The 25,478-nt window shown below is 42.8% G+C and overlaps 1 protein-coding gene across 2 annotated transcripts; it reads left to right on the forward strand.

Moving 5' to 3' along the window:
- Positions 1-3,977: 3,977 nt before the first annotated feature.
- Positions 3,978-24,918, forward strand: slmapb (sarcolemma associated protein b). 2 transcript variants are annotated; one of them, XM_084186851.1, is made up of 10 exons: positions 3,978-4,043; positions 4,365-4,421; positions 8,385-8,510; positions 8,727-8,801; positions 16,014-16,319; positions 16,625-16,874; positions 19,959-20,130; positions 20,441-20,575; positions 23,400-23,487; positions 23,891-24,918. In XM_084186851.1, exons 2-9 carry the CDS (start codon positions 4,373-4,375, stop codon positions 23,481-23,483), a joined length of 1,197 nt encoding a protein of 398 aa, XP_084042977.1. In that variant the 5' UTR covers positions 3,978-4,043; positions 4,365-4,372; the 3' UTR covers positions 23,484-23,487; positions 23,891-24,918. The 2 variants fall into 2 exon arrangements, with proteins under 2 accessions (XP_084042977.1, XP_084042978.1); XM_084186852.1 differs by lacking the exon at positions 23,400-23,487.
- The last annotated feature ends 560 nt before the right edge of the window (positions 24,919-25,478 follow it).

The raw sequence follows: 25,478 nt of genomic DNA on the forward strand, positions 1-25,478 counted from the left end.
TGTTTAGAAAGGACCAATATCTTTTTCCAACATTCACTCAATGCACTCAGGGTTTTTACAAAGTGCAGGACAAACCATTCCATCAGAACGTGTGATCAGACAGCTAGATATCTACCTATATTTTGAAGTTAATAAATTGCATTTAGTTAAAAGATGAGACATAATAATTGTAATCAGAAGATACTATTAACATGTAAAAAATTTTTTTTTACAGAATAAATAGCAAAATAAGAACTGCAGATTAAATAATGCTATAATTGAAAATTGTACACCCAATGTAGGCTACTGCCCCTAGAATAGAATTGAGCTAGAATTGATTTTGTACCCTATGTTGTGATTCTCACCAAATATGTTGTTGTCTTCTCACACTATTCAAACCCCACAATCGAATAAACAGTTTATGAAGCTCTCTTAGCTGATAAAAATATAGATCACATATTGAAAACAAATAATCTGAACTGAATTTCTGTGCATCCTTGACAATCGCCAGTGGTGGAAAAAGTCCCCAATTGTCATACTTGAGTAAAAGTAAAGATACCTTAATAGAAAATGACTCAAGTAAAAGTGAAAGTCACCCAGTAAAATACATACTTGAGTCCAAAAGTATTTGGTTTTAAATATACTTAAGTATCCGAAGTACATGTAATTGCAAAAATATACTTATGTATCAAAAGTAAAAGTACAAGTATAAATCATTTCAAATTCCTTAAATTACAATTTTCTAGTTTTTGAATTTACGGATAGCCAGAGGCACACTCCAACACTCAGACATAATTTACAAACGAAGCACGTGTTTAGTGAGTCCGCCAGATCAGAGGCAGTAGGGATGACCAGGGATGTTCTCTTGATAAGTGCGTGAATTGAACCATTTCCTGTCCTGCTAATCATTCAAAATGTACCGAGTACTTTTGGGTGTCAGGGAAAATGTATGGAGTAAAAAGTACATAATTTTGTTTAGGAATGTAGTGAAGAAAAAGTAAAAGTAGTCAAAAAAATAAATAGTAAAGTACAGATACCCCCCAAAAATTATTAAGTAGTACTTTTAAGTATTTTTACTTAAGTACTTAACACCACTGACAATCGCTAATCAATATCCAAAACAGCACACTTTTTGTTTTCGCGAACCTGCATATCATCATCTTCTCTCGTTTGTGGCACCAATGTGAGGGGTTATGGCAGGGGAAATGGTGTTGCAGTAGTCTAGTGTGTGGTGCGGGAATAATGACAAGTGAACCTGGGGAGCTTTGTGTTCACATTACCCTAAGAAAGGGAACCGGATCACGGAATTCAAGCGAACCGAACTCAGACCACCTCTCGAGATGGTCTCAGTTCGGTTCACTTCGGGGCTCTTTTGGGGGTGTCTGAGTTCCTTTGGAGATTCACACTGCACAAAAAAATTAAGCAAACCGCACTGAGTTCACAAAAATGGTCTGAAAGGGACAAAGTGTGAAAACACATTACCTTTATCTTTGCCTGAATTGGCCAACATTGCACTGGTCACAGGATTGACAGGTTTGAAACATGAGGTAAGTAAATTCATAGTGTAGGCTACAGTAGCCAACGGATGGATTCAGTATAGGCCTCATTGTTGTTGCCTCAATGCTCTGGCCCTACTTCATGACAAAGAGAGAGAGAGAAAGACATAGAGACAGGAGGGGAGGGGGGGGGGGGGGTAGAGAGAGAAAGAGAAAGGGGGCAGTATGATTCTGGGCCTTCAGGCCAGGGGTCAGTGGAGAGCGCTGGAATGAAGACACTAATAAAGGGGGTAGGCAGGCCTATATGAAATTGTTCTTCCTCTGTCTAATATTGATACCTTATTGTCACTTGCTCGACTAGCACAGAAGAAAAGGCTTTGGTAGTGGTTTAATTAAGATATCTAGGTTGTTGAAGAAAGGATCAAAATATAGTTTTTTTTTTTAGATGACCTAGAGTCTTGAGTTTTTTGTCCTGTGAATATTTCTAGCGAGAGTACTACAAAATCTCATCATAGGAACACTCCCAAACGGTTCAACTGGGAAATTAATTGAAGTGACCTTATTATTTTTCCTATATATTTTTTTACATACTATTCTGTAGGCCTATGTATAAAGCGCTCTTGCTTTTCTACCTCCCTTGGTTTTCTACCTTTTCTCACAGGATACTTCCAGGAACTATAAAAACATCTATTTTTGTGTCTCCAGTATCAAGACAATATAAAGTGACTAAAAGTGGACATTGATGAGAATTTCTTGATCTGGCAGGGCCTAATACAGAGCAATGGATTTAGTAAAATGTTTAAGGGTTACCACATGACCTGACCAAAACAAACTGGGCCCTAGTTCTACCCTTTAATTAGGTTCCAGATTTTCTCCACTCCAGGTCACATCACATGGTCAGAAAAAACTTTGGGCCCTGTTGGAAATATTTGATTAACTCCCTTTTTAATTTCTATTCATCTGTACATTTACATTTTAGTCATTTAGCAGATGCTCTTATCCAGAGCGACTTACAGTTAGTGAGTGCATACATATTTTTTTTATTTTTTTCATACTGGCCCCCCGTGGGAATCGAACCCACAACCCTGGCGTTGCAAACGCCATGCTCTACCAACTGAGCTACATCCCTGCTGGCCATTCCCTCCCCTACCCTGGACGACACTGGGCCAATTGTGCACCGCCCCATGGGTCTCCCGGTCACGGCCAGCTACGACAGAGCCTGGATTCAAACCAGGATCTCTAGTGGCACAGCTAGCACTGCGATGCACTGCCTTAGACCACTGCACCACTCGGGAGATAGATGATAAAATGTATCCATTCAGTTTAAAAGCAGCAATAGTAGCCATTGGCATTGGGTCATGTGCTAGGAGGAAAAACGCTGTTGTTCTGTGGAAGTCACAGTATTTGGTTGACACACACACACACACCAGAGTGGCAGTATTACCCTGGGGGTATTTACGTTTTATTTTTTCATTCTGTTTTGGTCACAGTTCTCTAGGTTGTCCTTGAGACTGTGTAGTTTCAAGTTTTATTAGTCGTATGTACAGGATACACATGGTATACACTGTCCAATGAAATGCTTACTTGCAGGTTCCTTCTCGACAATGCAACAACAATAAGAAATAATCCAATATTTTAGCATAAGTATAATACAGGAAGGCACAATTTATAGTACAATATTTACACATGTATCAGGGAAGTGAACTGTCTGGCAGTATGTTTCCCTCATTCATGGATTTCCTAGATTAGTCTCTGTGGTTTTGCATAATCTCTTTTATTATTCTGTCCCTTTCTGAACTTCTGGCAAAGCCTCCTAACCTTTGTAATGTCACACTATATTAGTTCAGTGTATTAGTTACATTATCCACCTCTAACATTACACCAGTTTATATTATGTCATACATAATTTGTTTCTGTTTCTATGTCCTGCTTTTATTGTCAACAGTACCCCTTTCAGAGCTCAAAATGTTCCAGCATCATTTATCCATATGGATACATATGGTCAGCATGGAGTTAAATTAAAGGGAAATGGCAGTGCCCTACTTGGCATAACAAGGGCACACACACACACACACACACACACAATCTCACATTGGAAGGTCCTATTGTTAGGCTAAGCCCCCGTTTCTACATCAGAACCAACTGGCCTGGGAGCAGCTCATTCCCTGAACAAAACCTCCCTCTGTTTCAGTATGCAGCTGCAGCTTCCGAGATGCCCTAGTCAGATTCATGACCTACTGTGGAAAGACCGGGACCCTCCACCATGAAGAGGGGGGACTATTTGTGACAATTATTGTTTTGATCTGGGTGAACTCTATCGTTAGGTTTTGACTACCCTCAAGGTAATCAACCAGTCATTCTTACTGTACCAGTGGTTCTTTTTCTAACATGCCTTGGAAAATAGCTTGGCAGCCTGATGGATAGTCTTTGTTATTGCATTTGATCTCCCCCTTTTCAGATGGACTATTCCATTTCGCATCTGAAAAATCAGATAGTTGGAAATAATTCTTCATGCCAGGGACTGCTGTAGCCCCAGCACGGATAATAGCAGAGGACACCTGACCTGAGGTAATATCACATTATTATATGTTTTGAAATGTAATGTACTTGCATTATATTGGCTTTATTATTATAGATTATTATCCTTTTGTAATTTATTTCATAGAATTGTAATATAACATCTCTTCATAAAGTCCTCAATGTATGTTGTATGCACATTAATTTCACATTCAATTACATTTTTCAGTCTTGTGCTTCATATGTTATTGATTTCTTCATCTGCTATGATATCTTGTCAATATTTTATTCTCAAGTTAGCTCATCTCTCACCCCAAACTGTTTGCATAGTCAGTGTACTCATATGAAATGAGAATGTATCCTTTTTTGCAGATAAGCAAATGGATCATCAGGAGCTAAAAGAACCCATGAAGGTCTCACTCATTAAAGGTAGCACAAACCCTCTCTTTATTCTTATTACATGTAATTGGACAGAGTGTAGTAACTGACCGGGATCTGTTGGATCAGTTCTGATGTCTCTAACCAGTCACCTCCTATTCTATTACTGACTTGTGCAAGTCATTCCAGACCTCATTGCCGAGTGTGGAGGAAAGGGTCAAAGAGAGGGAGACTTTGTGAAGGAAAGACTGGGTGTGGAAACAGGACATTTAAGAGCTCACATTGCTATATAAGGCATTGTGCTTATGGCCACAGTTCTCTGGTTTCAAGTGGAATCAAACCGTAATCTGAAGGAGCCTCTAATACATTAGGGATCAACTTAAATGACTGTTAAATGACAGTATTGACATTTAGGTTGACAGGAATGACAACCTATTCTAACAAGAGAATAACATTTGAGAGAGGACACTGGAGTAGCTTGTGTATGTTCCTGAGGCATGTCTGTGAGTGAATCAATTGTGCATGATCAATTAATTAGTAATGCTACTAATTAGTAATGCTACGTAGGCTATACAGAACACATTGGCTATTCACCATAACAACAATAACACATTTTACCTTAGGGTTATCATTTTTCACAGTTTATAGTGTAAATCTCATCAGAGCTTTATAACGAAGTTATCCTTTTAACATACAAATCATTACACCTGCAGTATATTCTGTAGCTCCGTGTAGCTCAGTTGGTAGAGCATGGCGCTTGCAACGCCAGGGTTGTGGGTTCGATTCCCACGGGAGGCCAGTATGAAAAATGTATGCACTCACTAACTGTGAGTCGCTCTGGATATGAGCGTCTGCTAAATGATGTAAATGTAATCCAAAGCATCAGGCATTTTTTTGTGAGTGTAAATGTATACAAATACAGTACAGGTCAGGGAATCATGATGACTCTGACTCAGTTTTGAATGGCTGCCACTTTCAATGGTAACAGGTTTAGACATTAGGGAAGATGGAGCATGACAGCTATACCCTTTAGCATGATGAGATGTAAAAATAGAAAAAGGGTTAGAAGGATTCTCATTATGTTCATTCTGTGGTGCCTATGAGGCAATATAATGGTCGACGAACCAGCAAGTATGAGAGATATTTTTAGATGCAGAAAGGAATATTCCATGGTTGTGTTTTTTCATCCGGCATCATTTGATGACACCAAATATCCTAAGAAGTAATGGCCGACCACGGTGTGTCAGTGAAGATAAACCTTTAACATAGGGGTGTCAAACAAATGTTTCTCCGGGGGCCGCATTTGGTTTTCAACGAGGTCCAGAGGGCCGCACTGAAAATTTGTTATATTTCCTCGCTGTCAAAATTTGCATAAAATAGTCCTTAACCGTTTTTTGAATTTTCTAAGCTCCCTGACTGTCTAGCTTTCATTTCGGTGATTATTAGCGAGCTGAACACAGTCAAGAAACGGTATGGTAGGTCCATTATAATTTCTACACAGTTTCGATTTGGTTTTAGTTATTTTATAGTATATAGAGTTTTTTATTAGTTTTTGTTGTTGCCAGCAGGCCGTATGTTTGACACCCCTGCTCTAAGACATCCTGTCTCTATTAGACACATTCTCACACACACAGCCTCTCTCTCTTTCCCTCTCTCTTGCTATCTCTCTCAGTTTCTCTCATGCTCATTTAGCTATTTACAGACATACACACACACGCACACACAAACACACTCTCTCTCTCAGATAGAGGCCAGAGCAATCCTCCCTGTCCTCACACACAGCAGGAGGTCATGTGCCTGAGCGGGGGGGCGGGGGGGCGGGGGGGGGGGGGGGGGGGGGCACCAGCCTCCAGCAGACTCTAAACACTGCTTCGTTTATGGACATTTATTAGCATAACTAACATCTCTGATTAGTTCTCTGGTTTGATGTCAAAGCTAATATTCCACAGCAACGTTTGCACGTGTGTATTTAAATGAGCTAGCGAGTGTGAGAGGTTGTGTGTGCATGTCTGTTATCTGAAACACCCATATTGTTAGTTTCTGCACTGATACAGTGTCTGCCACAGTGATGTCATAGCCCTCTGATATCTCCATTTAAGGTGCACAGGCTCGATCTGTTCTGGCGTCTTGTTTTGGCCTCTGCCAAACGCTTGATCTAGGATGAGGTCATCTCTTTTTTACAGCCCTGGCAGATTAGAAGAAGAGTTTTAGCTGGGTTTTATTCCGTCTATTTTGAGAGAGAGTTATGCGTTGCTTTCTCTACTAGTCATCTTTTTGACCTATGAATTCATAGTCAGTAGAGGGCATTGCTTTGAAACTGTGAGAGATGTGATTGTTTTGAGGGTACATCACAGGGCTTGACTACTATAAGTGCCCACTAATATAAGGGGACACCTATATGTGAGTTCAGATGACATTATTAATTAGTCTATTTTTGGGATGTAATTAGTTTATGTAAAAGTCCCATTTTTGGTTGTCTTGGGAAATTATCTCACATTTCATCCATGGCTAAATTTAATCTGTTGGCAGGGAGTGGGGAGGCAAAAAAGTCCAGAGAGTCAGACATTCAGTCAAGTTTGACATTAGCTTTGGAATCTCGCAAAGGCCTAACAAGGGTCACAGAAAGTACCAGACCACATGTTGAACTACACTGGCTAATGTCAGTCATCTATACATTTGTAAGAATATTTGTCCTCATTTGCCCCTACTGTATGTGCATTCGGAAAGTATTCAGACCCCTTGACTACAGCCTTATTCTAAAATTGATTAAATCGTTTTTTCCCCTCTTCAATCTACACACAATACCCAATAATGTGAAAATAAGGTTTTAGAAATAAAAAACAGAAATACCTTATTTACATAACTACTTTGCTATGAGACTCGAAATTGAGCTTAGGTGCATCCTGTTTCCATTGATCATCCTTGAGATGTTTCTACAACTTGATTGGAGTCCACCTGTAGTAAATTCAATTGATTGGACATGATTTGGAAGGCACACACCTGGCTATATAAGGTCCCACAGTTGACAGTGCATGTCAGAGCAAAAACCAAGCCATGAGGTTGAAGGAATTGTCTGTAGCTCCGAGACAGGATTGTGTCGAGGCACAGATCTGGGGAAGGGTACCAAAACATATCTGCAGCATTGAAGGTCCCCAAGAACATAGTGGCCTCCATTGTTCTTAAATGGAAGAAGTTTGGAACCAAGATTGAACTCTTTGGCTTGATTGCCAAGCGTCACATATGGAGGAAACCTTTCACCATCCCTACAGTGAAGCATGGTGTTGGCGCATCATGCTGTGGGGACGTTTTTCAGCAGCAGGGACTGGGAGACTAGTCAGGATAGGGGGAACGGAGCAAAGTACAGCGATATCCTTGATGAAAACCTGCTCCAGAGCGCTCAGGACCTCAGACTGGGGTGAATGTTCTTCTTCCAACAGGACAACAACCCTAAGCACACAGCCAAGACAATGCAGGAGTGGCTTCGGGACAAGTCTCTGAATGTCCTTGAGTGGCCCAGCCAGAGCCCGGACTTGAACCTGATCGAACATCTCTGGAGAGACCTGAAAATAGCTGTGCAGCGACGCTCCCCATCCAACCTGACAGAGCTTGAGAGGATCTGCAGAGAAGAATGGGAGAAACTCCCCAAATACAGGTGTGCCAAGCTTGTAGCGTCATACCCAAGAAGACTTGAGGCTGTAATCGCTGCCAAAGGTGCTTCAACAAAGTACTGAGTAAAGGGTCTGAATACTTATGTAAATATGATATTTCAGTTTTTTATATTTTATACATTTGCAAAAAATTCTAAAAACCTGTTTTTGCTTTGTCATTATGGGGTATTGTGTGTAGATTGATGAGGGAAAAAAATAACAATTTAATCAATTTTAGAATAAGGCTGTAACGTAAAATATTTTGGGAAGAAGTCAAATGCGCTGTAAGTGCAGCTCAACAGTCTCCACCCTGTCATGTTGGTCTGTCCTCTGCCGAACACTGTATTTACCTCCATTCCTTTGCCAGATGAGATGAATCGATCCAACATGGGAACAAGTGACTCAGAGAAGGTCATCAAGCATCTGAACGAGGAGCTTCATGAGGCCCACGAGCTCTCCAACACAGGAAAACTGAAATGCATGGAACTACAAGGTAATGGAAAAGCTTTGGGAATGACACTCACACAACAGTGGATTATAATATAATAATAATATATGCCATTTAGCAGACGCTTTTATCCAAAGCGACTTACAGTCATTACCCAATACTGTATCAAGTAAAAGGCACAAGCACACACAACAGCTGCAGCAGTGAATGTTCTCAGTTAGAGAAGTTAACTTAATGTATTATTTGTGTCATACATTGCAGGTGTCCTGGAGGAGGAGAGGAGAGCCAACAAGCAGCAAGCTGACGAGTCTGCAAAACAGATGAAACTCCTACACGGTAGCTATGGGCCTTAGTGTGTGTGTTGTTTGTAGTAAGGATCTTCCTTACTACAATTAATTTTGGGGTGTGTGAGAAATGTGCAGGAATGTGTGTGGGTAGAGCTGGGTTTTTGTTTGTATGCGTGTCTGTTCATGAATCTAGGCAACTGTATATGTGGTTCAAGTTTGTGTGTAGTTGTGTTGTTGGTTCAGTCCTGTGAGATAGAGAGAGCTTCACTGCACAATACCCCCCCCCCCCCCCCCCCATCACCCATCATGTGTATCACCCTTCTGCACCCAGTTAATGAAATAACCCACGGCCGGCCCCCTCATTAGGCGGCAACCTATGGCGGCAGATTGTCGAAGGCGGCATTTTCTGAGCTGAACTGACCAAGACGCACCTCCAACTACACATAAAACCCTCACGTAATTCTACCCAAAAATAAAGACAATTTCTCTCAACTAGTGGCATATGGGCTTTTTAGGTGAGCGCTGATGCCGCCCTTTGATAAGCAGTGCCCACAGGCTAAGGCGCAAAATATTTTGCTTGTCCATTCCCAGCATGCCTCTCCAGGGTGCTGTTGGAAAGACGCATCTCTGCAGTGCTCCACCAACGTTCTGTCAAAATAATTATCTAACATAAATCATGTAGCAGATATAGGATATGGTAGAAAGAATATGTGGCCTTTTCTGTAGCCTACAGGCTGGAGATAAAATGAATGACAATGTAATGAGACAGACACTTTTTCCATCATACAGGTTTCTCCGATCAAATAGCCAAACCTAAATGGCAATCAATCAAATAAAAAATGCGCTGACATTTAACAAACAACATATCCTAAAAACAGGACAGGTCAAAGTAAAATGGACAATATGGAATGGACAATCACAACTGTTGTCCAGGAGCTTCACCCCATTGTCATGATCAGTGGTTTCAAGTTTGTATCCGTCAATTTTTGAGAAGCTGATCATAGTGTAAACACATTGCAAATAGGCTTGTGATAACTCCTGATAAAGTTGCGTAGCTGATATTCAGAGCTTAAATAATCAATGCAATGGTCTGTTTTACAAACGGTGGGCCTACCACATGGATGGGCATTCACATGGATGGGCATTTTTTGGTCTTGCCTATGGTGGCAAAACGGCAAGGACCGGCCCTGATATAAATTCCATTGTGGGCTGACATGGTAGGCTACACCCCAGTAAGCACGAGCTGACGTCTTTTGGAAGTCGTTTTTTGTGTGTTTTACAAACAGTAGGCTTACCTCATAGATGGGCATTCATAAAATTCAATTTCAGGCAACACTGTAGTCTACACCTTTTGGACGTCTTGTTTTGGTGCAGTTCCAGACTGGATTTCCACATCCACGGACATTGGTCTTTGGTCTGGATCAAATCTGAACCAATCATAGACGTCTATGTTTGGTTCAGATTTTGTCCGGTCTGGACCAGCCTTGATTTGGCCCAAACATAAACGTCTATAAATGACATATTTTCAACTTTCATTCAGAACCAAAAATGAGCCTGATTTCAACATACGGAAAATACATATTTTCAACATCTGGAAAATAAGTATTTTCAACTTTCATTCAGAACAGTTATGGTGATGAGGATGTGACTAAAAAGGTGACCAGCGCTGTGGATAGGGTGACTTCTGACTACCAATCCGGTTCATCCTCAGATGAGGATAGTGGCCTCAGGGAAACCCGTCCTCCCCCTACCTTCCTCCAAAATCACCACACATACCAGGTGATCTACCCAGCTGCTCCTTTGTGGTGTCCTCCAGTGCCCAAGCAGAAGAAGATGGGGCCCGGTATATAACGGCCCTCCACATCCTCCTCACTATGGCTTCAGACCCCAAGGCAGACCCACCCAGCCCTTCAGACACAACAGCTGGGCTCTGCCTGGCCAGAGAGGGGGGCATGGATACTGGGGTGGCACTCCAGGCCTGGCTTACTGTTAGGGACCACTGTAGCAAGTGTTGACGTTAGTATTAGCCTGTTCCAGGTGCCCAGGTTTCCTGAGCTGTTGAGCGTAACCACTAGAGCCATCATTCTCGTGATGGCGCCGTAGAGGATGGCTGCCGTTTTACAGCCCTCCAACCAATTGTACTATTATGTGTGTTTTTTCGCGTTATTTGTAATTTATTCTGTACATAATGGTTCTGCCATCGTCTCTTATAACCAAAAAGAGCTTCTGGATATCAGGACACCGATTACTCACCTCGTATTGGACAAAGATTTTTTCTTCGACGAGTCGGACGCGAAGCAAATCCTACAGACACCCGACAAGGCCCAAATCCCTGTCATTCGCAGGAGAAAGAGACAGAGATATTGTGGACGTAGGTCGGGGTGCCTTGTAAGGATACGACGGCGAGCGAGTAAACTGCCTCTTCCATCAATCCTAATAGCCAATGTTCAATCATTTGAAACTAAATTAGATGACAACAGGTGGTGCACAAAATCAAATACTAAGGAAGTCTCAAGGTTTTGCTCACCTGAGGTAGAGTATCTTATGATAAGCTGTAGACCACACTATTTACCAAGAGAGTTTTCATCTATATTTTTCATAGCTGTCTATTTACCACCACAAACCAATGCTGGCATTAAGATTGCACTCAATGAGCTCTATGAGGCCATAAGTAAACAGGAAAACGCTCATCCAGAGGCAGCACTCCTAGTGGCTGGGGACTTTAATGCAGGGAAACTTAAATCCGTTCTACCTAATTTCTACCAGCATGTTAAATGTGCAACCAGAGGAAAAAAAACTCTAGACCACCTTTACTCCACACACAGAGACGCATACAAAAGTCTCCCTCGCCCTCCATTTGGCAAATCTGACCATAACTCTGTCCTCCTGATTCCTGCTTATAAGCAAAAACTAAAGCAGGAAGCACCAGTGACTCGGTTAATAAAAAAGTGGTCAGATGACGCAGATGCTAAGCTACAGGACTGTTTTGCTAGTTGACTGGAACATGTTCCGGGATTCTTCAGATAGCATTGAGGAGTACACCACATCAGTCACTGGCTTCATCAATAAGTGCATCGATGATGTCGTCCCCACAGTGACCGTACGTACATACCCCAACCAGAAGCCATGGATTACAGGCAACATCCGCACTGAGCTAAAGGGTAGAGCTGCCGCTTTCAAGGAGCGTGACTCTAACCCAAACGCTTATAAGAAATCCCGCTATGCCCTCCGACGAACCATCAAACAGGCAAAGAGTCAATACAGGACTAAGATTGAATCATACTACACCGGCTCTGACGCTCGTCGGATGTGGCAGGGCATGAAAACTATTACAGACTACAAAGGGAAGCACAGCCGCGAGCTGCCCAGTGACACAAGCCTACCAAACGAGCTAAACCACTTCTGTGCTCGCTTCGAGGCAAGCAACACTGAAGTATGCATGAGAGCACCAGCTGTTCCGGATGACTATGTGATCACGCTCTCCGTATCCGATGTGAGTAAGACTTTTAATCAGGTCAACATTTACAAGGCCGCAGGGCCAGATGGATTACAAGGACGTGTACTCCAAGCATGTGCTGACCAACTGGCAAGTGTCTTCACTGACATTTTCAACATGTCCCTGACTGAGTCTGTAATACCAACATGTTTCAAGCAGACTACCATAGTCCCCATGCCCAAGGACACTAAGATAACCTGCCTAAATGACTACCGACCCGTAGCACTGACGTCTGTAGCCATGAAGTGCTTTGAAAGGCTGGTCATGGCTCACATCAACACCATTATCCCAGAAACCCTAGACCCACTCCAATTTGCATACCGCCCCAACAGATCCACAGATGATGCAATCTCTATTGCACTCCACACTCCCCTTTCCCACCTGGACAAGAGGAACACCTACGTGAGAATGCTATTCATTGACTACAGCTCAGCGTTCAACACCATAGTGCCCATCACTAAGCTAAGGATCCTGGGACTAAACACCTCCCTCTGCAACTGGATCCTGGACTTCCTGACGGGCCGCCCCCAGGTGGTAAGGGTAGGTAACAACACATCTGCCACGCTGATCCTCAACACGGGGGACCCTCAGGGGTGTGTGCTCAGTCCCCTCCTGTACTCCCTGTTCACCCATGACTGCATGGCCAGGCACGACTCCAACAACATCATTAAGTTTGCCGATAACACAACAGTGGTAGGCCTGATCACCGACAACAATGAGACAGCCTATAGGGAGGAGGTCAGAGACCTGGCCGTGTGGTGCCAGGATAACAACCTCTCCCTCAACGTGACCAATACAAAGGAGATGATTGTGGACTACAGGAAAAAAAAGAGGACTGAGCACGCCCCCATTCTCATCGACGGGGCTGTAATGGAACAAGTTGAGAGCTTCAAGTTCCTTGGTGTCGACATCACCAACGAACTATCATGGTCCAAACACACCATGGCAGTCATGAAGGGGGCACGACAAAGCCTATTCCCCCTCAGGAGACTGAAAAGATTTGGCATGGGTCCTCAGATCCTCAAAAAGTTATACAGCTGCACCATCGAGAGCATCCTGACTGGTTGCATCACCGCCTGGTATGGCAACTGCTCGGCCTCTGACCGCAAGGCACTACAGAGGGTAGTGCGTACGGCCCAGTACATCACTGGAGCCAAGCTTCCTGCCATCCAGGACCTCTATACCAGGCGGTGTCAGAGGAAGGCCCTCAAAATTGTCAAAGACTCCAGCCATCCTAGTCATAGACTGTTCTCTCTGCTACCGCACGGCAAGCGGTACCGGAGCGCCAACTCTAGGTCCAAAAGGCTTCTCAACAGCTTCTACCCCCAAGCCATAAGACTTCTGAACAGCTAATCATGGCTACCCGGACTATTTGCACTGCCCCCACCCCCCCACCCCATATTTTTACGCTGCTGCTACTCTGTGAATTATTTATTCATAGTCACTTTAACTCTACCCACATGTACAGTGAGGGAAAAAAGTATTTGATCCCCTGCTGATTTTGTCCGTTTGCCCACTGACAAAGACATGATCAGTCTATAATTTTAATGGTAGGTTTATTTGAACAGTGAGAGACAGAATATCAACAAAAAACTCCAGAAAAACCCATGTCAAAAATTTTATCAATTGATTTGCATTTTAATGAGGGAAATAAGTATTTGACCCCTCTGCAAAACATGACTTAGTACTTGGTGGCAAAACCCTTGTTGGCAATCACAGAGGTCAGACGTTTCTTGTAGTTGGCCACCAGGTTTGCACACATCTCAGGAGGGATTTTGTCCCACTCCTCTTTGCAGATCTTCTCCAAATCATTAAGGTTTCGAGGCTGACGTTTGGCAACTCGAAACTTCAGCTCCCTCCACAGATTTTCTATGGGATTAAGGTCTGAAGACTGGCTAGGCCACTCCAGGACCTCAATGTGCTTCTTCTTGAGCCACTCCTTTGTTGCCTTGGTCGTGTGTTTTGGGTCATTGTCATGCTGGAATACCCATCCATGACCCATTTTCAATGCCCTGGCTGAGGGAAGGAGGTTCTCACCCAAGATTTGACGGTACATGGCCCCGTCCATCGTCCCTTTGATGCAGTGAAGTTGTCCTGTCCCCTTAGCAGAAAAACACCCCCAAAGCATAATGTTTCCACCTCCATGTTTGACGGTGGGGATGGTGTTCTTGGGGTCATAGGCAGCATTCCTCCTCCTCCAAACACGGCGAGTTGAGTTGATGCCAAAGAGCTCGATTTTGGTCTCATCTGACCACAACACTTTCACCCAGTTCTCCTCTGAATCATTCAGATGTTCATTGGCAAACTTCAGACGGCCCTGTATATGTGCTTTCTTGAGCAGGGGGACCATGCGGGCGCTGCAGGATTTCAGTCCTTCACTGCGTAGTGTGTTACCAATTGTTTTCTTGGTGACTATGGTCCCAGCTGCCTTGAGATCATTGACAAGATCCTCCCGTGTAGTTCAGGGCTGATTCCTCACCGTTCTCATGATCATTGCAACTCCACGAGGTGAGATCTTGCATGGAGCCCCAGGCCGAGGGAGATTGACAGTTATTTTGTGTTTCTTCCATTTGCGAATAATCGCACCAACTGTTGTGACCTTCTCACCAAGCTGCTTGGCGATGGTCTTGTAGCCCATTCCAGCCTTGTGTAGGTCTACAATCTTGTCCCTGACATCCTTGGAGAGCTCTTTGGTCTTGGCCATGGTGGAGAGTTTGGAATCTGATTGATTGATTGCTTCTGTGGACAGGTGTCTTTTATACAGGTAACAAACTGAGATTAGGAGCACTCCCTTTAAGAGTGTGCTCCTAATCTCAGCTCGTTACCTGTATAAAAGACACCTGGGAGCCAGAAATCTTTCTGATTGAGAGGGGGTCAAATACTTATTTCCCTCGTTAAAATGCAAATCAATTTATAAAATGTTTGACATGCGTTTTCTGGATGTCTTTCACTGTTCAAATAAACCTACCATTAAAATTATAGACTGATCATTTCTTTGTCAGTGGGCAAACTTACAAAATCAGCAGGGGATCAAATACTTTTTTCCCTCACTGTACATATTACCTCAACTATCTCAACTAGCCGGTGCCCCCGCACATTGACTCTGCACCGGTACCCCCCTGTGTATAGCCTCCCTACTGTTATTTTATTTTACTTCTGCTCTTTTTTTCTCAATACTTTTTTGTTGTTGTTGTTTTATTTGACTTTTTTTATAAAAAAATTAATGCATTGTTGGTTAAGGGCTGTAAGTAAGCATTTCACGGTAATGTCTACACCTGTTGTATTCGGCGCATGTGGCAAATAACATTTTATTTTATTTGATTTGAAGCAATAGTTCAAGGGCGGCAGGTAGCCTAGCGGTTAAGAGCGTTGGGCCAGTAACTGAATGGTTGTTGGTTTGAATCCCGAGCCGACTAGGTGAGAAATCTGTCGATGTGCCTTTGAGCAAGGCACTTAACCCTAATTGCTCCAGTAAGTCGCTCTGGATAAGAGCATCTGCAAAAAAATGTAAACAGAAAATTGACCTGATTTCAATGTCCCGAAAATATGTATTTTTTTATGTTTGGAAAATATGCCTTTTCAATGTTCTGGAAAATATGTATTTTAAACATGGAAAATACCTTTTCACCTTTCATTCAGAACCTAAATTGAACCTAACTTCAATGTCTGGAAATACGTATTTTCAACGTCATTTTGCTTACTGGGACCGGCCCTGATATAACCCTTCTCATCCTTAAAAATGTCCACTGTCTTCTGTGTGAACAGGCCAGCTGCGACAGCTACAGGACGAGCTGGGGGTCCTCAGAGAGCAGAAAGACAGCGCCTCCCTGAGTTCACAAGATGAACTGCACAGATCCCGAGAAGAAGTGAAGACGCTGCGTCGCGCCCTTGATGCTGCCACCGCCGATTGGAAGCGGGAGGTCTCTACAGTCCAGGGTAACCTAGCAACCGTCTCCAAGGAGATGGAGAAGTGGCGACAGACAGCCAGCAAGTACGAGCGTGAGATGAAAGGCCTGCAAGGTGACCTACAGCAGCAGAGCAAGCAGTGGCAGAAGGCTGCCGAGTCACAAGGTACTACATAAACAGTGCATAGAAAATACATAAAAAATATTGATATGCTGTACACACAATGTTGATCTGTAATAATGAGCATTATATATGTGATTTATAAAGCATTTGTACAAAAAGTTGCTTCACAGTTGCATTCATGTGAAAGTATGTCCACATCAACTTAGTTTGGGCAGCTAATCAGCCCAGAATAGACATTGACTAAATAATTTGACTGAAAGTATCAAGGAGTTAACTGAAGCAGAAACAGACTATCAACCACGCTGTGATATACTGCCATGTCTGAGGGTCCCTATGGTTTTCTACAGCAGGTGAACTGGAGTCTATGCAGAGGGAGTGCACCAACCTCCAGAGGGAGGTGTCATCCCTGCGCTCAGAGAAACAGGAAGTGCTGAATAAACACCAGAAGGAGTGTGCTGCCCTCAGGGCGGAGAAGGAGGAACTGCTCAGGGCTCACCAGAAGGAGAAGGAGAACCTACAGAGTGAGAGTGCTGTCATGCGCTCAGAGAAAGAGGCCATGCTGAAGAAGCAAAAGGAGCTAGAGAAGGATTTGGCCAGGTCAGTCAGTAGTCTGAAACACAACTGGCAAGAACATCTGTGCATAAACATCAAACACTGATTTGATGGTGCACAACTCAACTCAAAAATTATCCCAGTATGTCTCTGCCGCTCTCACACTCCCCCTTACTCTAATCCCCTGTTATCTTTGACTCTTTCTTTCGTGCGCACACACACACACACCGACACACACACACACACACACACACATATACACACACACACATACACACACACACAAACTGGGATATGCTTAACACCCCGGCCAACCTACAATCTAAACTAGATGCCCTCAATCTCATACAAATTATCAACGAACCTACCAGGTACAACCCTAAATCTGTAAACATGGGCATCTAGATATCATCCTGACAAATGTACCCTCTAAATACACCTCCGCTGTCTTCAACCAGGATCTCAGCGATCACTGCCTTTTTGCCTGCGTCTGTAATGGGTCCGCGGTCAAACGTCCACCCCTCATCACTGTCAAACGCTCCCTAAAACACTTTAGCGAGCAGGCCTTTCTAATTGACCTGGCCCGGGTATCTTGGATGGATATTGACCTCATTCCGTCAGTAGAGGATGCCTGGTTGTTCTTTAAAAGTGCTTTCCTCTCAATCTTAAATAAGCATGCCCCATTAAAAAAATTCAGAACTAAGAACAGATATAGCCCCTGGTTCTCCTCAGACTTGACTGCCCTTGACCAGCACAAAAACATCCTGTGGCGTACTGCATTAGCATCGAACAGCCCCCACGATATGCAACTTTTCAGGGAAGTCAGGAACCAATATACACAATCAGTTAGGAAAGCAAAGGCTAGCTTTTTCAAACAGAAATTTGCATCCTGTAGCACTAACTCCAAAAAGTTTTGGGACACTGTAAAGTCCATGGAAAATAAGAGCACCTCCTCCCAACTGCCCACTGCACTGAGGCTAGGAAACACTGTCACCACCGATAAATCTACAATAATCGAGAATTTCAACAAGCATTTTGCTACGGCTGGCCATGCTTTCCACCTGGCTACCACTACCCCGGCCACCAGCTCTGGACCCCTACAAATCAGCTGGGCTAGACAATCTGGACCCTTTCTTTCTAAAATTAGCTGCCGAAATTGTCGCAACCCCTATTTCTACCCTGTTCAACCTCTCTTTCGTAACGTCTGAGATCCCCAGAGATTGGAAAGCTGCCGCGGTCATCCCCCTCTTCAAACGGTGTGACACTCTAGATCCAAACTGTTACAGACCTATATCCATCCTGCCCTGCCTTTCGAAAGTATTTGAAAGCCAAGTTAACAAACAGATCACCGACCATTTTGAATCCCACCGTACCTTCTCCGCTATGCAATCCGGTTTCAGCCACGCTCAAGGTCCTAAACGATATTATAACCGCGATCGATAAAAGACAGTACTGCGCAGCCGTCTTCATCGACCTGGCCAAGGCTTTCGACTCTGTCAACCACCGCATTCTTATTGGCAGACTAAATAGCCTTGGTTTCTCTAATGACTGCCTCGCCTGGTTCACCAACTACTTCTCAGATAGAGTTCAATGTGTCAAATCGGAGGGCCTGTTGTCTGGACCTCTGGCCGTCTCTATGGGGGTGCCACAGGGTTCAATTCTCGGGCCGACTCTATTCTCTGTGTATATCAATGATGTTGCTCTTGCTGCTGGTGAAGCTCGGATCCACCTCTATGCAGACGACACCATTTTGTAAACATCTGGCCCTTCATTGAACACTGTGTTAACAAACCTCCAAACGAGCTTCAACGCCATACAACACCCCTTCCGCAGCCTCCAACTGCTCTTAAACACTAGTAAAACTAAATGCATGCTCTTCAACCGAACGCTGCTTGCACCCGCCCACCCGACTAGAATCACTACTCTCGGCGGGTCTGACCTAGAGTATGTGGACAACTACAAATACCTAGGTGTCTGGTTAGACTGTAAACTCTCCTTCCAGACTCACATTAAGCATCTCCAATCAAAAGTTAGATCTAGAATCGGCTTCCTATTTCGCAACAAAGCCTCCTTCACTCATGCTGCCAAACATGCCCTCGTAAAACTGACTATCCTACCGATCCTTGACTTCGGCGATGTCATTTACAAAATAGCCTCCAACACTCTACTCAGCAAATTGGATGTAGTCAATCACAGTGCCATCCGTTTTGTCACCAAAGCCCCATATACTACCCACCATTGTGACCTTTACGCTCTTGTTGGCTGGCCCTCACTACATATTCGTCGCCAAACCCATTGGCTCCAGGTCATCTATAAATCACTGCTAGGCAAATCCCCGTCTTACCTTAGCTCACTGGTCACCATAGCAACACCCACCCGTAGTCTGCGCTCCAGCAGGTATATCTCACTGGTCATCCCCAAAGCCAACACCTCCTTTGGCCGCCATTCCTTCCAGTTCTCTGCTGCCAATGACTGGAACGAACTGCAAAAATCTCTGAAGCTGGAGACTCTTATCTCCCTCACTAAATTTAAGCGTCAGTTGTCAGAGCAGCTTACCGATCACTGCACCTGTACACAGCCATTTTGAAATTAGCCCACCCAACTACCTCATCTCCATATTGTTATTTATTTTGCTAATTTGCACCGCAGTATCTCTATTTGCACATCATCTTTTGCACATCTATCATTCCAGTGTTAATACGAAATTGTAACTATTTTGCACTATGGCCTATTTATTGCCTTACCTCCATAACTTACTACATTCGCACACACTGTATATATATTTTCTGTTTGTATTTTTGACTTTATGTTTTGTTTACCCCATATGTAACTCTGTGTTGTTGTTTTTATCGCACTGCTTTGGTTTATCTTGGCCAGGTCGCAGTTGTAAATGAGAACTTGTTCTCAACTGGCTTACCTGGTTAAATAAAGGTGAAATAAATAAATAGAAAAATAAATAAAATTAACAGACCAATACATTTGACATTGAAATGGTCACAATTAGAATACATTGGGCTACATATCATTCATATACAGTAACACTGTTCCTGACCTCTGTCTCTCTATCTTTCTCCTTCTCTCTCGGTCTCTCTTCTTCTTCATCTCTCTTTCTACCCCTCTCTCTCCCAGCTCATGTGCCCAGAGTGCTGAGCTGAGCAGCATTCTGAAGGCCCTGGAGCTCTCTCAGGGGGAGATGGAGAAGAGGCTGGGGGCCCAGCAGGAGCAGCACCAGCAGGATAACACCAAGCTTCAGAGCCAGCTGGACCAGTCAGACGGCCGCACCAAGGACCTGCAGAGAGAGGTGGGCACAGAGGATGCGCACGCTGTCTTCCTCCCTTCCTTGAAGTAATCCCTGATCTATGATCTGACATGACTGGATAGGCTATAAAAGCTACAGTATATAATGGAACCCAGAATGATCACAATCCTATCTTGTTAGCCCAGTGGTCACTTCACGGAAGGGAGGAAGGAAGGATGTATGTTCAAAGTATTTGAAGAGGGCCTGGACTTTTACAACCCCCATTTTTATCCAATTTGAAACAGAAGCCTTACGGTTGCTCTATGCATGTTTTATGAATGCCCTGTAATATTTATAACCTCTCTGTTTTCAGTACGAAGAGACCCAGACCGAGCTGTCAGACCTGAAGGAGAAGTTTGAGAGGACCGAGCAGGAAAAGCAGTCGATCACTGATGAGCTTGAGGAGTGTAAAGCTGACCTGAAAATGCTGCGGGAGAAAGGAAACAAAGTGAGTTATCCACTATGAAGACTTTCCATATGATACTGCCAGTAAGAAGAAGGGATATTGCATGAATCATCTTCAACACGCATACTGTAAATATATACAGTACCAGTCAAAAGTTTGGATACACCTAGTCATTCCAGGATTTTTCTTTATTTTTACTATTTTCTACATTGAAGAATAATAGACATCAAAACTATGAAATAACACATATGTAATCATGTAGTAACCAAAAAAGTGTTAAACAAATCAAAATATATTTTAGATTTGAGATTCTTCAAAGTAGCCACCCTTTGCCTTGATGACAGCTTTGCACACTCATGGCATTCTTAATGCGTTTGAGCCAATCAGTTGTGTTGTGACAAGGTAGGGGTGTACAGAAGATAGCCCTATTTGGAAAAAAAAGACCAAGTCCATATTATGGCAAGAACAACGCAAATAAACAAAGAGAAATGACAGTCCATCATTACTTTAAGACATGAAGGTCAGTCAATCCGGAAAATGTCAAGAACTTTGAAAGTTTCTTCAAGTGCAGTCGCAAAAACCATCAAGCGCTATGATGAAACTGGCTCTCATGAGGACCGCCACAGGAAAGGAAGACCCAGAGTTACCTCTGCTGCTGAGGATAAGTTAATTAGAGTTAACTGCACCTCAGATTGCAGCCCAAATAAATGCTTCACAGTGTTCAAGTAACACTGCGTGAATCAGGCCTTCATGGTCGAATTGCTGCAAAGAAACCACTACTAAAGGACACCAATAAGAGGAAGAGACTTGCTTGGGCCAAGAAACACGAGCAATGGACATTCGACGGGTGGAAATCTGTCCTTTGGTCTGATGAGTCCAAATTTGAGATTTTTGGTTCCAACCGCCGTGTCTTTGTGAGACGCAGAGTAGGTGAACGGATTATCTCTGCATGTGTGGTTCCCACCTTGAAGCATGGAGGAGAAGGTGTGATGGTGTGGGGGTGCTTTGCTGGTGACACTGTCGGTGATTTATTTAGAATTCAAGGCACACTTAACCAAGGAGAGGGATGGAGTGCTGCATCAGATGACCTGGCCTCCACAATCACCCGACCTCAACCCAATTGAGATGGTTTGGGATGAGTTGGACCGCAGAGTGAAGGAAAAGCAGCCAACAAGTGCTCAGCATATGTGGGAACTCCTTCAAGACTGTTGGAAAAGCATTCCAGGTGAAGCTGGTTGAAAAAATGCCAAGAGTGTGTAAAGCTGTCATCAAGCGAAGGTTGGCTACTTTGAAGAATCTAAAATCTAAAATATATTTGATTTGTTTAACACTTTTATGGTTACTACATGATTCCACATATGTTATTTCATAGTTTTGATGTCTTCACTATTATTCTACAATGTAGAAAATAGTAAAAATAAAGAAAAACCCTTGAATGAGTAGGTGTGTCCAAACTTTGACTGGTACTGTATGTTTTAGAAATGTTGGGTTGAAGTTGAATTCAAATGTTGAGTTGAGATGAGTTCAGATGAAATTGACTTCAAGCAGCACCAGTAGCAGGCTACCCCTTCCTTTGAGTTTCAAGTTTCAAAGTTTCAGAATTTATTCGCCGCTTGCACAGGATACAACAGGTGTAAAACAGTACAGTGAAATTCTTACCTTGAGGGCTCTTTCCCAACAATGCAGGGATAATAATTATAATTATAATAATAATATAGGTAATAATAGAAAATATAATAAAATATAAAACCACACAAGAACTACGATGTGAGTTAAGGAAACACGAGAATGGGTTCTGCATATCCCACAAGAATAGCAACTTCAGAGAGATGGAGAGCAGAACACCTGATACCAGTTCTGCGAATGCTATTCTCAGTTCCATTCCACATAGCATTAGAAGGTTAGACTTTTTTTAAAGGAGAAATAACCTCAGACACAAACATGAATCGTGGGAGGAAGGATTCACCAGAGCATTTCTAATCACACCACACCTGCTCCCTCCGTCCTCCCTCCTCCCTACACGCTTGTCCCTTGACTGTTGCTTCTAGACTTAGACACGCTTGTAGTATGTTAGAATATGGTCAGAGACATATTGTGTTGTGTATTTTATTTACCAATATCAATATGTGGTCCTCTGTAGCTCAGCTGGTAGAACACGGCGCTTGTAACTCCAAGGTAGTGGGTTCGATCCCCGGGACCACCCATACACACAAAAAAAAATTGCTAAATGGCATATTATTATTAATATACTGAGTGTACAAAACATTAGGAACACTTTCCTAATATTGAGTTGCACCTCCTTTTGCCCTCAGAACAGCCTACCTTTGTCGGGGCATGGACTCTACAAGGTGTCGAAAGCATTCCACAGGGATGCTGGCCCATGTTGGCTCCAATGCTTCCCACAGTTGTGTCAAGTTGGCTGGATGTCCTTTGGGTGGGGGACCATTCTTGATACACACGGGAAACTGTTGAGCGTGAAAAACCCAGCAGCGTTGCAGTTCTTGACACACTCAAACCGGTATGCCTGGCACCTACTACCATACCCCATTCAAAGGCACTTAAATATTTTGTCTTGCCCATTCACCCTCTGAATGGCACACATACACAATCCATGTCTCAAGGCTTAAAAATCCTTCTTTAACCTGTCTCCTCCCATTCATATGCACTGATTGAAATGAATTTAACAATTGACATCGATAAGGGATCATAGCTTTAACCTGGATTCACCTGGTCAGTCAATGTCATGGAAAGAGCAGGTGTTCCTAATGTTTAATACACTCAGTATATTTGATGAGTTGACCCCTTCTTCTGGGGTCAAATTCACCCATTCCCAATGATGTCTCTTTATATCCCTTCCCTCCTGTAGACCTCCCTATTGCTGCCTGTCCAAGCCATACTCATCGGCCTTATCCTGGCTTTGCTGTATTGGTGCTTCGGCGCATTGTGGTAGAAAGGTACACCGTACTCCTGTCCAGTCAACCCGGCCTACATCTCGCATCGTTTGTCTCTGTCAGCACACTGCATGAAACAAATCTAAAATCTGTCTCGAAATTGAAAAGTCTCTCTCATTCCTCAGAAATACTGAGGAAAATACAGTGTTGTCTCCCCATGACAGAACTAACATTTCTAATATGACATCTTCCCCTCTTGCCTGGATCATTAATATCTAACAAATCTCTCTTTCTATGGGCTGATTTTTGTCTTGTCTTTATCTATGTTAACATGTTGCTTTTAACCGTTATTTTTCTCTGTGCATTCCACGACAGCTTTGGCCAATCAAGTGCTGTTAAAGGGCTAGAGCAGCCTGTCAGACAGAGCTGAGGTCAGTGTTTCAGTTTGTGTCACTTCCTATTTCAGAGTGGATGGATCGTGTGGGTGCCTCACGCAGTTGCCGTGGTAGCGACTATGACTGCTGCCGTGCTCTACGCCAGGACCTGAGTGTGAGACACACACACATACACATACACACACACACACACACACACAAGGATATATGAGTGCAAACATGCACACATACGTACATATGGTCAGACTTCTGTACACTAAACCTATTTAACCCATTGCCTCCTAATCTGTTCAGTTGTTTACTCATGTTCAGATGGAGAGCCCTTTAGTTGAATACTTATATAGTTTAATTGATATATTTTAGAGAGAAATGAATATCAAATATACTGTACAATTGAAGACAAGTTCAATCTTCCTAAAGTTATAATTTCAGGACCTCATAAATGCAATTTTGTTTTTCTCTTTATGTTTTACATAAGGACTCTATCTTCTCATAGGATTTCAACAATGAATGTAGGCTAAAGATACTGTACACTGTTATCCTCACTAATAATGTATAATATTACTGCAGAAAGACCTTCTGTCTTCAAGGTCCAACTGCCCTAAACACTTTCTTTGTTTTAGAGTCCAGTAAAATATGTAAATTCACCTTAAACTTTAATTTGCTGCATTGCAACGCCTAGGCTATCTGTGAATACATGGTGAATGATCTTAGATAATTTGCATACACTCACTCACATAATTCTGGTAAAAAGGGTTAAGGAATACCCAGAGGTTAATCCTGATCTTGAGCCCAAAAAGTTAGAAGTTCCCCCTCAATTTGATGTTAACTGTTGACTATTCAGTAGGCCTACCTCCTTTTGAATCAATGTTTGCATGCATTTTAAACCTCTAGTATCAATTAATTTGCCATCCAATTAACTTCACCACAAAATATACTGTAATTCAAGCATTGCTTTTTCCAATGTAAATAATTGTGCAATATGTATTTTATTTTGTAAAGATATGGAAAGTGATAATATAGTTGATTAAATTTGAAGTATAGTTATTTGCTCTAAAATGTACTTTATGTGCTACCTTAATTAAACATTCTAAATCTCATGATCATGATTCTTTTTCTCCATTACCCTGATAGTACCACATATTAGACATTAAGTGGAGCCACATGTTAAGTTTGGTTTGTAGAAACCTCTCATTGACCGTATAAAATCTCAATGTTTACAGTATGGCATGTGAGTCCTGTTGAACAGTTGTTGATTTTGCCTTAGATACTTTGTAGCCTATCATGCCAGGTTCTTTGAACTACTCCAGGCATTTCTGATGGATATTCCTTTACTATTGATAATCAGAGGTGCTTTCGGAAGATAGAAAAGTACCTTAAACTTGGACATGTGTTTGGCGTTTAGAGGACTCTTGTCTCAGTGTTGTGCAAAGGTGTCGAGTCAATATTTTTAAATAACACGCATGCACACACACACCTCAATGCCGTCATGCAGTCCATCTCAATGACACATGCCCATTTTGCTACACCGGCAACATAAGGCAAGACGTTGCTAGCCCATCAAATGATATGTAATAATAGTCTTATCCTGATATTAATAATGAATAACATCAACGCAGGCCGGGGGGTGTAGTGATGAAGTCAGGCCTGGATATTAGT

The sequence above is a fragment of the Coregonus lavaretus genome (genome assembly GCF_964263955.1).
Source record: "Coregonus lavaretus genome assembly, chromosome: 22".
Classification (NCBI taxonomy): domain Eukaryota; kingdom Metazoa; phylum Chordata; class Actinopteri; order Salmoniformes; family Salmonidae; genus Coregonus; species Coregonus lavaretus.

Coding starts and splice junctions, on each gene's coding strand:
- slmapb (XM_084186851.1), top strand. CDS start 4,373: ATGGATCATCAGGAGCTAAAAGAACCCATGAAGGTCTCACTCATTAAA. Junction 8,802..16,013: donor ACAGATGAAACTCCTACACG/GTAGCTATGGGC, acceptor CTGTGTGAACAG/GCCAGCTGCGACAGCTACAG. Junction 20,131..20,440: donor CCAAGGACCTGCAGAGAGAG/GTGGGCACAGAG, acceptor CTCTGTTTTCAG/TACGAAGAGACCCAGACCGA.